Genomic DNA, 14099 nt, shown 5'->3' with positions numbered 1-14099 from the left:
AGCAAATATTTAGATAAATTTGGAGAGTACTCTACATAGTACCAATTTTTCCAGTCCTTGAATATGGTGTATGAGATAGCTTTTCATTATGTATTCTTCTTTAATTTCTTTCAGCAGTGTTTTATAGTTTTAAGTGTACATATCTTGTGTTCTTTTTGTTCAGTTTATTTCTAAAGATTAAGTATTTTATATTTTTGATGCCATTATTAATGGAATTGTTTTCTTTATCTTTGGGTTATTTGTTGCTAGTGTATGGAAATATAGTTGATTTTATCTACTGGTTTTGTATCCTACAATGTCTAAATTCACTTTTTAGTTTGAATCTAATAGTTCTTGGTGAATTTCTTATTATTTTTATATATAATTATGCCATCTGTGAATAGAGATATATCTCCCTTTATGATTTGGATTCTTTTTATTTCAGTTGTGTTTTAAAGAGGTTCAATAATTAAACAAAAGTCTTTTATTTATTTTTATTTTTTATTAAAGATTTCTTTATTTTAGAGAGAGAGCATGAGTGGGAAAGGGAGAAAGAATCTCAAGCAGACTTTGCATTGAGCGGGAAACCTGATGTGGGCCTCGATCTCATGACCCTGAGATCATGACCTGAGCCAAAACCAAGAGTGGGTCGCTTAACTGACTATGCCATGTAGGAGCCCTTCAATAAAACCCTTTTTATATTTACCCGTGTGGTTACCTTTTCACTTGTTTTCCATTTGATATCCTTGTTATTTCTCCATCTGCTTAAAGTACTTCTGTAACATTATAGTTCAGGTAAACTGGAAATGGATATTTTGGCTTTTGTATGTCTGACGAAGTCTTTGTTTCACTTTGGTTTTTACTGGCTATAGAGTTTTCAGTTGAGAGCTTTTTTTCCCTTTAGTACTTGAATGATGTCATTGCACTGTTGCCTGGTTTCACTGTTTTTGAGAAGTCTGCTATCCTTTTATTCTTTTATGTTTAGTATGTGAGTTTAAACTATTTTTAGGATTTTCCTTTTATCCCTAGTTTCAAGCAATTTGATTATAGTATGCCTTGAACTAATTTTCTAAATGTGTCTTTAGTTGGAATTTGTTTTGGATTTGAGAGTTTGTAGTTTTCATAAAATTGGGAACATATTTGGCCATAATGTGTTGAAATATTATGTCCCCTCATCTTTTTCTGAGGACATATTTTGAAGCAAATATTAGGCTACTTGCCACAGCTTCTTGCTGTTTTTTTATCCAGTTTTGTTGTTGTTGTTCTGTGTTTATCTATAGATGGTTTATATTGCTTTGTCTTCAATCATTAATCGTCTTCTGCAATGTCTAATCTGCCACAAGATCTGTCTGATCTTGTTCAGTATATTTTTTATATAAGACTATGTTTTTATCTCTAGAAGTTCAACTTTGATCTTTTGTTCTTATTTATATATTTCATGTCTCTACTTAACCTGCTAGTCTTCCAGTTTTTTGAACATATGGAATATAAATAACTATTTTATTGTTCTTATTTATAATTCTATTATCTGAGTTGTTTTTTTAAAAAGCTTTTATTTATTTATTTATTTATTTATTCATTCATTCATTCATTCATTCATTCATGAGACACACAGAGAGAGAGGCAGAGACATAGGCAGAGGGAGAAGCAAGCTCCCTGCCGGAAGCCCGATGTGGGACTTGATCCCAGGACCTGGGACCTCACCTTGAGCTGAAGGCAAACGCTCAACCACTGAGACATCAGGCATCCCTATCATCTGAGTTATTTAGAGAGAGATTTAAATTGAGTAATTTTTCTAATTGAGTAATTTTTCTAATTATATATCGTATTTTTCTGCTTCTTTACCTGCCTGGTTGTTTTTTATTGGATGCCCCCAGGCAGTAAGGATCATGCTTTTTTTTTTTTTTTTTTTTTTTTTTTTTTGAGTTCTCGATATTTTGTATTTTTATAATTAATTGAGCTTTTTTTCTGAGACTAAGTTATTTGGGAGTAGTTTGATCTTATTAAAGTTTGGATTTAAACTTTTAAAGGTAACACCAAGGCATCTTTTAATATGGGGCTAATTTTGCCAACGGTAGGCAGTGCCCTTTTGAGGACTCTTTCTGATGCCCCTTTAAATTATGAGATTTTCCACTTTGGCTGGTTGGAACAGGACTATTCCTGGCACTGCATTAGCTACAGAAACTATTATGTTCTGAGTTGTTCTTTCCCTGGCTTTTGGTGGATTTCCTCATAGACAAATGCTCACCAGTACTTGGTGGTTGATGTGCAGGGAACCATCTGCAGATCCCTAGAGCTCTCATTCCATGCAGCTCTATCCTCTCTATTACTCTGTTCCTCAAACTCTAGACACTTTGGCTGTCCTGGACTCCCAGCTCTATATTCTCAACTTGGGGAGATTGCTGGACTCCCATCTGGGTTTCCCCAAAATGCACCCTGAAAACTCCAGAAGCAGTTTAGCTAGGATAATTACATGGCTCGCCTTATTTGGTTCCCCTCTTTCAGTGATCACTTTCCTGTGTTGCCTGCTGTCCAGCATTTAAGAACTGCTTTATCATATATTTTGCTAGGTTTTTTTTTTTGTTGTTGTTTTAGGCATTGGGGTAAGTGTGGTTCCTATTACTCCTTTTTGCCTGGAGGTGGAATGTAGGGGTTGTGTACGTGTGTATTTATTTTGTTGCAAAACTAGAAATGTGTGTGTTAGGAGGGTATGTGCATATGCATTTTTCTCTCAAAACTAGATGTTGTGTATATTTTTCTTCAGAGAACATAACGTCTTTGTGGTTTTTCTGTGTGTGATCTTTGTAGCCATTGATGTTCAATAGCTAGGTCCTTAATTCATTAAGGTTTTCAGAATGGTAATGATATCAACTCAAGTTTTCTGGGAAATAGGTACTAAGATGAAAGTAAAAATGGAAGAGGTTTAATAGAGGAAAAGCTGACATAGGATAGAGAGTAAAGTGAACAGGAATAGACAAGGAGAGTTTTAGGATTTTATTGCAGGTCTGGCATCTGTGAGAGAAGAAAGAAAGAAGAAAAATTGACTAGGGAAAACTTCACACTTCATACTGTCTTGTGGTCTGAGGTACTGTCTTTCAGGCTAATGGGAAACCCCAGAGTGAATATTGTTCTTTAAGGATGTCATATCAAACAAAATGGCTCAGTTCTAGTACCTCTGGTGTTTCTAGTGATTGGCAGTGGTGTGACCACCACAGTGGACCAAAAGGTATGATAGTAGTTAGGTAGGTGAGGCTATTAGGCAACTACACTCTTTGCAGCAAGTTCTCTCTCTCTTTTAGAAGCCACATTGTTTCACTCCTCACTGTGAAATCCATTATTCATCAGGAATTAGTATGGGTATGGTGTTAAGTTAGTTCAGTTCATTTTTCCATACTGACAGTCTGTTGGTCTGCACTATTTCTAGAGAAGACCATTCTTCTCCCCACTGAATTGCAATGATTTTATCATAAGCCAAGTGGCTGTAGAGGTGTGTCCTTCCCTTACTGTGTCATCTACTTTGGTAATACCTATCCTGAATTTTATGTTTCTTTCTTTTTTTTTTTTTTTTAAATGTTAGGAGTTGACAAACTTTTCCTGTAAAGGGCCAGGTAGTAAATATTTAGCCTTTGTGAACTATATGGTCTCTGTCTCACTTACTCAACTCTGCCACTGTAGTGTGAAGAGTCATATATAAGTTGATGTGTAAATGAATGTACATGGCTGTGTTTTAATAAACCCTTATTTACAAAAATAGTGAGCCAGATTTGGCTTGCAGCTGTAGTTTACCAACCTTTATCCAATATAGTCTAAATACATAATTGGTTTCTAAACAATGTTCGGTGTTATATATATTTGGAATTTTATTTATTTGTTTATTTATTTATTTATTTAAATTTATTTATTTATTCATGAGAGACACAGAGAGAGAGGCAGAGACATAGACAGAGGGAGAAGCAGGCTCAATGCAGGGAGCCTGATGCTGGAACTTTATATAAATAAGCTCCTTCTATGTGTATTGCATCATTTGCTTTTTTTGCTTAACATTATGTTCATGAGATTTACTTAAGTTTTATATAGCTATATGTCATTTCTATTTTCTTTTAAATATTTATTTATTTATTTGAATGAGAAAGAGGTAGGGGAAGAGCAGAGGGAAAAATCTTCAAGCAGACACCCTGCTAACCGTGGAGCCTGACTCAATGCTTGATCTCACTTCACATGAGATCATGACCTGGGCTGAAACCAGGAGTCAGACGCTTAACCAGCTGAGCTCCCAGTCACCCACTATATGTCATTTCATTTCACAGATACTTCAGTCAGAGTTTAGTCATTTTTTTTTAACTGAGAATATTTAATATAAAGACTTGCTAAATTGGTGCTGGAGAACAGAAACCGCAAATAGAACACTAAGATACAACACGCACATGAGAAAATGCTCTGCAACACTTGCCATCAGGGAAATACAAATCAAAACCACAATGAGATACCACCTCACACCAGTGAGAATGGGGAAAATAACAAGGCAGGAAACCACAAATGTTGGAGAGGATGTGGAGAAAAGGGAACCCTCTTACACTGTCGGTGGGAATGTGAACTGGTGCAGCCACTCTGGAAAACTGTGTGGAGGTTCCTCAAAGAGTTAAAAATAGACCTGCCCTACGACCCAGCAATTGCACTGTTGGGGATTTACCCCAAAGATACAGATGCAATGAAACGCCGGGACACCTGCACCCCGATGTTTATAGCAGCAGTGTCCACAATAGCCAAACTGTGGAAGGAGCCTCGGTGCCCATCGAAAGATGAATGGATAAAGAAGATGTGGTTTATGTATACAATGGAATATTACTCAGCCATTAGAAATGACAAATACCCACCATTTGCTTCAACGTGGATGGAACTGGAGGGTATTATGCTGAGTGAAGTAAGTCAATCGGAGAAGGACAAACATTATATGTTCTCATTCATTTGGGGAATATAAATAATAGCGAAAGGGAATATAAGGGAAGGGAGAAGAAATGTGTGGGAAATATCAGAAAGGGAGACAGAACATAAAGACTCCTAACTCTGGGAAACGAACTAGGGGTGGTGGAAAGGGAGGAGGGTGGGAAGTGGGGGTGAATGGGTGACGGGCACTGAGGGGGGCACTTGACAGGATGAGCACTGGGTGTTATTCTGTATGTTGGCAAATTGAACACCAATAAAAAATAAATTTTATTATTAAAAAAAAGAAAGAAAAAGAACACTAAGATATCATGATAGGTGGTAACTTCAAGAAACAACTCCCATCTCTGGGACTAGGAAGACAGCCAGAGCAAATTGGATTTATTAAAACTTAGAAGCTTGGAGGAGAGGCCCTTTACAGCTGGAACTTGGACTGCTGCTGATTGGGAACCAGCCTAACTGATATTGCTGTCCCAAGGAGAGATGCTAAAGCCTGGTTCTGCCAAGGCTGGGAAAATTGCAAACAGGAATCAACTGTCCTTGCCAGGGCACACTCTGGCAGAGGTGACACTAGTGGGAACAAGATGTGAAGAGGAAGGACTGTGTCTTTTCTTTTAAACCTCTGGTCTCCCTCTAGTTCGTCCTATTGGCAGATTTTAACAGAGTCATCTGGCAAAGGAGAAGTTACTTTTCTAGGGTCTGAGCCACAGCACCACACCCGAGGGCTCAGAAGGGTAGGTTTGAAGATGAGAGTCACTAAATAGCATAACAACCAGTTCCTACAGAATTCCATTGTGTAAATATGCTATAGTTTATTCTCTAATTGACAAACATTTGTATTTTCAAGGATGTTCCGTTAAACATAATGCTGCTGAAATTCTTGCTCATGTGCAAGAGTTTCTCTTGTTCTTTTACTCGCTGCACCACCACTCACATGTCTTCTCATGTGTTTTCAGCAACTTTTCCCATTGCCAAATTGAATGACTTCTTTCCACATTCTGTGTAGCTTTTTTGATCATTAACACTGTTAACCCTGTACTCTTTTTGAAAAATTTTTTTCTGCCACAATATTATATCCTTCTGATTCTCTTCTTGTCCTTTCAAATACCAATTTTAATTTATTATCTTGGATTCATAGATGATCTTTAAAAACTAATTTCTTAAAAAAACTAAAACAGAAGTATAAAGAAAATAATAAAAATCTAAATATCATCCATAATACTTTATGGTTGAAGTTTAAATCTTTATGTTTTACTCTGACTTGAGAGCTAGACCCACACTTCCAACTTCCTGCCAGAACATTTCCATATGGCTATCTTTCTGGCATCTTAAGTTGACCATATCCAAAATCAAACTTGTTTTATTTTTTTACCATCTCCTTTTTTCCATTTCCTTTTTCTCCCCTGTCTTTCCCATCTTTGGCTATCAGTATTTGCAGGACTCATTTTAGAGGTCTTGGATTGTCCTTGGCTACCTGAAGAATTTGGACTAACCTATTTTGTGGTTGTACAGATGCCAAGGGTTCTTTCCATTTACATGTTACTTCTAGTTTTCCTGTGACTCCCTGAGTTTCATTGCTTTAAAGACCTTCTTTTTTTTTTTTTTTTTTGTTAAAGATTTTATTTATTTATTCAAGAGACACAGAGAGAGAGACAGGCAGAGGGAGAAGCAGGCTCCCCGCAAGGAGCCCAATGCAGGACTCGATCCTGGAACCTGGGATCACGCCCTGAGCCAAAGGCAGACACTCAACCGCTGAACCACCCAGGCATCTCTTTAAAGACCCTTCTTTTTTTTTTTTTTAAGGTCTTTTCTTTTTTATTTTTTTTATTTTTATTTTATTTTATTTTATTTTATAAATTAATTTTTATTGGTGTTCAATTTACCAACATACAGAATAACACCCAGTGCTTATCCCGTCAAGTGTCCCCCTCCGTGCCCGTCACCCATTCACCCCCACCCCCGCCCTCCTCCCCTTCCACCACCCCTAGTTCATTTCCCAGAGTTAGAAGTCTTTATGTTCTGTGTCCCTTTCTGATATCTCCCACACATTTCTTCTCCCTTCCCTTATATTCCCCTTCACTATTATTCATATTCCCCAAATGAATGAGAACATACACTGTTTGTCCTTCTCCGATTGACTTACTTCACTCAGCATAATACCCTCCAGTTCCATCCACGTTGAAGCAAATGGTGGGTATTTGTCGTTTCTAATGGCTGAGTAATATTCCATTGTATACATAAACCACATCTTCTTTATCCATTCATCTTTCGATGGGCACCGAGGCTCCTTCCACAGTTTGGCTATTGTGGACATGGCTGCTAGAAACATCGGGGTGCAGGTGTCCCGGCGTTTCATTGCATCTGAATCTTTGGGGTAAATCCCTAACAGTGCAATTGCTGGGTCGTAGGGCAGGTCTATTTTTAATTCTTTGAGGAACCTCCACACAGTTTTCCAGAGTGGCTGCACCAGTTCACACTCCCACCAACAGTGTAAGAGGGTTCCCTTTTCTCCGCATCCTCTCCAACATTTGTGGTTTCCTGCCTTGTTAATTTTCCCCATTCTCACTGGTGTGAGGTGGTATCTCATTGTGGTTTTGATTTGTATTTCCCTGATGGCAAGTGATGCAGAGCATTTTCTCATGTGCATGTTGGCCATGTCTATGTCTTCCTCTGTGAGTTTTCTCTTCATGTCTTTTGCACATTTCATGATTGGATTGTTTGTTTCTTTGGTGTTGAGTTTAATAAGTTCTTTATAGATTTTGGAAACTAGCCCTTTATCTGATATGTTATTTGCAAATATCTTCTCCCATTCTGTAGGTTGTCTTTGAGTTTTGTTGACTGTATCCTTTGCTGTGCAAAAGCTTCTTATCTTGATGAAGTCCCAATAGTTCATTTTTGCTTTTGTTTCTTTTGCTTTCGTGGATGTATCTTGCAAGAAGTTACTGTGGCCAAGTTCAAAAAGGGTGTTGCCTGTGTTCTCCTCTAGGATTTTGATGGAGTCTTGTCTCACATTTAAATCTTTCATCCATTTTGAGTTTATCTTTGTGTATGGTGCAAGAGAGTGGTCTAGTTTCATTCTTCTGCATGTGGATGACCAATTTTCCCAGCACCATTTATTGAAGAGACTGTCTTTCTTCCAGTGGATCGTCTTTCCTCCTTTGTCGAATATTAGTTGACCATAAAGTTCAGGGTCCATTTCTGGGTTCTCTATTCTGTTCCATTGGTCTATGTGTCTGTTTTTGTGCCAGTACCACACTGTCTTGATGACCACAGCTTTGTAGTACAACCTGAAATCTGGCATTGTGATGCCCCCAGCTATGGTTTTCTTTTTTAAAATTCCCCTGGCTATTCGGGGTCTTTTCTGATTCCACACAAATCTTAAAATAATTTGTTGTAAGTCTCTGAAGAAAGTCCATGGTATTTTGATAGGGATTGCATTGAACGTGTAAATTGCCCTGGGTAACATTGACATTTTCACAATATTAACTCTGCCAATCCATGAGCATGGAATATTTTTCCATCTCTTTGTGTCTTCCTCAATTTCTTTCAGAAGTGTTCTATAGTTTTTAGGGTATAGATCCTTTACCTCTTTGGTTAGGTTTATTCCTAGGTATCTTATGCTTTTGGGTGAATTGTAAATGGGATTGACTCCTTAATTTCTCTTTCTTCAGTCTCATTGTTAGTGTATAGGAATGCCATTGATTTCTGGGCATTGATTTTGTATCCTGCCACGCTACCAAATTGCTGTATGAGTTCTAGCAATCTTGGGGTGGAGGCTTTTGGGTTTTCTATGTAGAGTATCATGTCATCGGCGAAGAGGGAGAGTTTGACTTCTTCTTTGCCAATTTGAATGCCTTTAATGTCTTTTTGTTGTCTGATTGCTGAGGCTAGGACTTCCAATACTATGTTGAATAGCAGTGGTGAGAGTGGACATCCCTGTCTGGTTCCTGATCTTAGGGGAAAGGCTCCCAGTGCTTCCCCATTGAGAATGATATTTGCTGTGGGCTTTTCGTAGATGGCTTTTAAGATATCGAGGAAAGTTCCCTCTATCCCTACACTCTGAAGAGTTTTGATCAGGAATGGATGCTGTATTTTGTCAAATGCTTTCTCTGCATCTAATGAGAGGATCCTATGGTTCTTGGTTTTTCTCTTGCTGATATGATGAATCACATTGATTGTTTTATGAGTGTTGAACCAGCCTTGTGTCCCCGGGATAAATCCTACTTGGTCATGGTGAATAATTTTCTTAATGTGTTGTTGGATCCTATTGGCTAGTATCTTGTTGAGAATTTTTGCATCCATGTTCATCAGGGATATTGGTCTGTAATTCTCCTTTTTGGTGGGGTCTTTGTCTGGTTTTGGAATTAAGGTGATGCTGGCCTCATAGAATGAATTTGGAAGTACTCCATCTCTTTCTATCTTTCCAAACAGCTTTAGTAGAACAGGTATGATTTCTTCTTTAAACGTTTGATAGAATTCCCCTGGGAAGCCATCTGGCCCTGGACTCTTGTGTCTTGGGAGGTTTTTGATGACTGCTTCAATTTCCTCCCTGGTTATTGGCCTGTTCAGGTTTTCTATTTCTTCCTGCTCCAGTTTTGGTAGTTTGTGGCTTTCCAGGAATGCGTCCATTTCTTCTAGATTGCCTAATTTATTGGCGTAGAGCTGTTCATAATATGTTTTTAAAATCGTTTGTATTTCCTTGGTGTTGGTAGTGATCTCTCCTTTCTCATTCATGATTTTATTAATTTGAGTCTTCTCTCTCTTCTTTTTAATAAGGTTGGCTAATGGTTTATCTATCTTATTAATTCTTTCAAAGAACCAACTCCTGGTTCTATTGATCTGTTCCAGTTCTTCTGGTCTCAATTTCGTTGAGTTCTGCTCGAATTTTAATTAACTCTCTTCTTCTGCTGGGCGTCGGGTCGATTTGCTGCTTCTTCTCTAGCTCCTTTATGTGTAAGGTTAGCTTTTGTATTTGAGTTCTTTCCAGTTTTTGAATGGATGCTTGTATTGCGATGTATTTCCCCCTCAGGACTGCTTTTGCTGCATCCCAAAGATTTTGAACGGTTGTATCTTCATTCTCATTAGTTTCCATGAATCTTTTTAATTCTTCCTTAATTTCCTGGTTGACCCTTTCATCTTTTAGCAGGATGGTCCTTAACCTCCACGTGTTTGAGGTCCTTCCAAACTTCTTCTTGTGATTGAGTTCTAATATCAAGGCGTTATGGTCTGAGAATATGCAGGGGACGATCCCAATCTTTTGGTATCGGTTCAGACCCGATTTGTGACCCAGTATGTGGTCCATTCTGGAAAAATTTCCATGTGCACTTGAGAAGAATGTGTATTCAGTTGAGTTTGGATGTAAAGTTCTGTAGATATCTGTGAAATCTATCTGGTCCAGTGTATCATTTAAAGCTCTCGTTTCTTTGGAGATGTTGTGTTTAGAAGACCTATCAAGGGTAGAGAGAGCTAGATTGAAGTCACCAAGTATAAGTGTATTATTATCTAAGTATTTCTTCACTTTGGTTAATAATTCGTTTAAGTATTTGGCAGCTCCCACATTCGGGGCATATATATTGAGGATTGTTAAGTCCTCTTGTTGTATAGATCCCTTAAGTATGATATAGTGTCCCTCTTCGTCTCTCACTACTGTCTTCGGAGTGAATTTTAGTTTATCTGATATAAGGATGGCTACCCCTGCTTTCTTTTGAGAACCATTTGAATGGTAAATGATTCTCCAACCTTTTATTTTCAGGTTGTAGGTGTCCTTCTGTCTAAAATGAGTCTCTTGTAGACAGCAAATAGATGGGTCCTGCTTTTTTATCCAGTCTGAAGCCCTGCGCCTTTTGATGGGGTCATTAAGCCCGTTCACGTTCAGAGTTACTATTGACAGATATGAGTTTAGTGTCATCATGATATCTATTTAGTCCTTGTTTTTGTGGATTGTTCCACTGAACAACTTCTTAAAGGGGAGTTTTAAGAGTCCCCCTTAAAATTTCTTGCAGAGCTGGTTTGGAGGTCACATATTCTTTCAGTTCCTGCCTGTCTTGGAAGCTCTTTATCTCTCCTTCCATTTTGAATGAGAGCCTTGCTGGATAAAGTATTCTTGGTTGCAGGTTCTTCTCATTTAGGACCCTGAATATATCCTGCCAGCCCTTTCTGGCCTGCCAGGTCTCTGTGGAGAGGTCTGCTGTTACCCTAATATTCCTCCCCATGAAAGTCAGGGACTTCTTGTCTCTTGCTGCTTTAAGGATCTTCTCTTTATCTTTGGAATTTGCAAGCTTCACTATTAGATGTCGAGGTGTTGAACGGTTTTTATTGATTTTAGGGGGGGGGATCTCTCTATTTCCTGGATCTGAATGCCTGTTTCCCTTCCCAGATTGGGGAAGTTTTCAGCTAGGATTTGTTCAAATACATATTCTGGCCCTCTGTCCCTTTCGGCGCCCTCGGGAACCCCAATTAAACGTAGGTTTTTCTTCCTTAGGCTGTCATTTAATTCCCTTAATCTGTCTTCATGGTCCTTTAATTGTTTGTCTCTTTTTTCCTCAGTTTCCCTCTTTGCCATTAACTTGTCTTCTATGTCACTCACTCGTTCTTCCACCTCGTTAACCCTCGTCGTTAGGACTTCTAGTTTGGATTGCATCTCATTCAGTTGATTTTTAATTTCTGCCTGATTGGATCTAAATTCTGCAGTCATGAAGTCTCTTGAGTCCTTAATGCTTTTTTCTAGAGCCACCAGTAGCTGTATAATAGTGCTTCTGAATTGGCTTTCTGACATTGAATTGTAATCCAGATTTTGTAGCTCTGTGGGAGAGAGGGCTGTTTCTGATTCTTTCTTTTGAGGTGAGGTTTTCCTTCTAGTCATTTTGCTCAGTGCGGAGTTGCCAAAAACAAGTTGTATTGGGAAAAGGAGAGAAAGAGAGAGAAGGAAAGAAAAGAGAAAAAGAAAAAAGAAAAGAAAAAGGAAAGAAGAGAAGAAAAAGGGAAAGAAAAAGAAAGAAAGGTGAAAAAAAAGGGGGTGGGGGAAGCAATCAGAAATCAAAAAGAGAAGAAAAAAAGAAAAAAAAACACGGGGGAGTATTTCTGTAGACTTTAAGTCCCTTGACTTCCCCTGGAACTGGTCCGTCCAGCTGGTCTTCTGGGGGAGGGGCCTGTTGCGCTGATTTTCAGGTGTTAGCACTTGGGGGAGCTGCTCTGCCCCTGCCTGCTGCAGGGCTCAGCGGGGGTTGTTTACCCCGTGAGGTCTCAGGAGGAACAGTTGCAGTTGCTATGGCAACTCTGGAAGTCTGGATTCAGCCTCCGCAGGAACTATGGGGCTCGGGGCTCTCGGCTCTCCGTTTGCAGGGCCTGGAGGCTCCGGGGCGGGCTGCTGATCTGCTCAGCTCGGGACAGGAGCGTCCTTGCTGTCCTGGGCCCTCCCGGCCTCTGCCTGTCCCGGGGGGAGGCCGGATCCTGGGCTGTGTCCCGGCGCCCTGTGCTCCGGGGCCTGCACTGTTGGATTTGCGCTCCCGCCCCGCAGCTCCCTCCCTGGAGCCGCTCCCGAGCCCCTCGAGCCCCTCCGAACTGCTCAGGTGTGTGCTGCAGCCCTTAGGGAGCTCGGAGCACTCCCCTGCGCTCGCAGGTGTCTGTTAGTGTCCCAGGGAGCCTGAGGGCATCCCCGCCCTCCTGGGTCCTGCTCTAACTCCCTGCGAGCCCCTTTCCCCCGGGAAGGATGGTGCAGCTCCTGCTCCTCCGGGTCGGGGCTCTCCCGTCCTGGGGACACTCGCCCCGGCCTCAGCCGGGCTCCTCGCGGGGCCCCTCCCCCTCGGAGGCCTTTTGTTTCTTTATTTCTTTTTCCCCGTCTTCCTACCTTGATAGAAGCGCGAACTCCTCTCACTGTAGCATTCCAGCTGGTCTCTCTTTAAATCTCAGGCCGAATTCGTAGATTTTCAGGATGATTTGAAGGTTATCTAGGTAATTTGTTGGGGACAGGTGATTTGGGGACCCTACTCTTCCGCCATCTTGCCCCTCCTCTAAAGACCCTTCTTAATGAAGTTCAAGTAGTAGGAGAACTTTTTATAACACAAGAGATGAGATAGTTCAGTGGTTGAGAGCACATACTCTGAAACTTGTGTTTGAGTCTTGATTCTGCTACTTTAACTGCTGTAATCCCAGGCAAGATGTACCCTCACTGTAAATAGAAATAATACCTACTTAATAGCCTTGTTGTAAAGATGAGATGGGTTAGTAGGTATAAAGTACTTAAAATGTTTCTGACATGCAGTAAACATTAGTCATGTGTTGGCTGATATTACTCTTTCTTTGATCTAGTACCGATTGGAATGAACTTTAGGATATATCAAGAACATAGAAACCAGTGCCTCTCCTGCCAACCTTCATGTACTTTTAAGCACCCTGGGGCCTGTATAGCATAGGAAAAGTTCTTAGTATCTTCTATTAGGTGTTTGTTTGTGATAATCACCAAGGGAGAGTTGTTTCCTTAATATTCTCTTGTATTTAAGTGGGGACATTTCTGCCTTTTGTGTTCTTTATGAAAATTTCTCTATGTGTTTCTCTATGTAAGTTTTATGATGTCTCCTGCTGGACAGACAGTTCCTTAGCCTATTTTGAAATCATGGTAGGGTTTTGAATGAAACAGGTAAAGAGTGTTCCAACAGAGAAAAGATCTCTGAGAAATTTTAACTCCTGTACTAATTTTGTTTTTAAGATTTTATTTATTTATTTGAGAGAGAAAAAGACAGAAAGAGAGAGAGAGAGCACAAGCAGGGAGGAGAGGGAGAAGCAGGTTCCTCGCTGAGCAGGGACCCCAATGCAGGGCTTGATTCCAGGACCCCGGGATCATAACTTGAGCTAAAGGAAGATGCTTAACTGATTGAGCCAACCAGGAGCCCCCCTCCTGTATTAATTTTAAGAGATTTCTCAAAAAGTCTTAAAAAGTTGTTTTTAGCAAAAGTTAACCAAAAGCTTCTTTTGTTTTGTATTAGAATTTCTGCAGAGGAGGAATAAAGAGTGCATCATTGAAGGATTTATGTCTGGAAGACAAAAGACGCATTGCAAATTTAATTAAAGAACTGGCCAGGTGAGATAAAATCTTATATGAAATGTATTATTACATAAGAGATATAACAATTTTTAAAAATAGACGTTACTATGTTTTGATGTCATTGTGTCATTGATCTTCT

At 39.6% G+C, this 14099-nt stretch overlaps 1 protein-coding gene across 6 annotated transcripts in view; it reads left to right on the top strand.

Moving 5' to 3' along the window:
• KIAA1328 (KIAA1328 ortholog) overlaps positions 1-14099 on the top strand; it is a 360132-nt gene that overhangs the window by 11677 nt on the left and 334356 nt on the right. For all 6 annotated transcript variants that reach the window (XM_055324146.1, XM_055324144.1, XM_055324147.1 and 3 more), the window contains one exon: positions 13902-13996. In XM_055324146.1, the coding sequence (XP_055180121.1) occupies positions 13902-13996 (95 nt within the window). The remainder of the gene's footprint in view (positions 1-13901; positions 13997-14099) is intronic.

Source organism: Nyctereutes procyonoides, unplaced genomic scaffold (assembly GCF_905146905.1).
Source record: "Nyctereutes procyonoides isolate TBG_1078 unplaced genomic scaffold, NYPRO_anot_genome, whole genome shotgun sequence".
Lineage (NCBI taxonomy): Eukaryota > Metazoa > Chordata > Mammalia > Carnivora > Canidae > Nyctereutes > Nyctereutes procyonoides.
The sequence above is the reverse complement of the archived record's forward strand: the minus strand, read 5'-3'. Positions and strand labels throughout refer to the sequence as shown.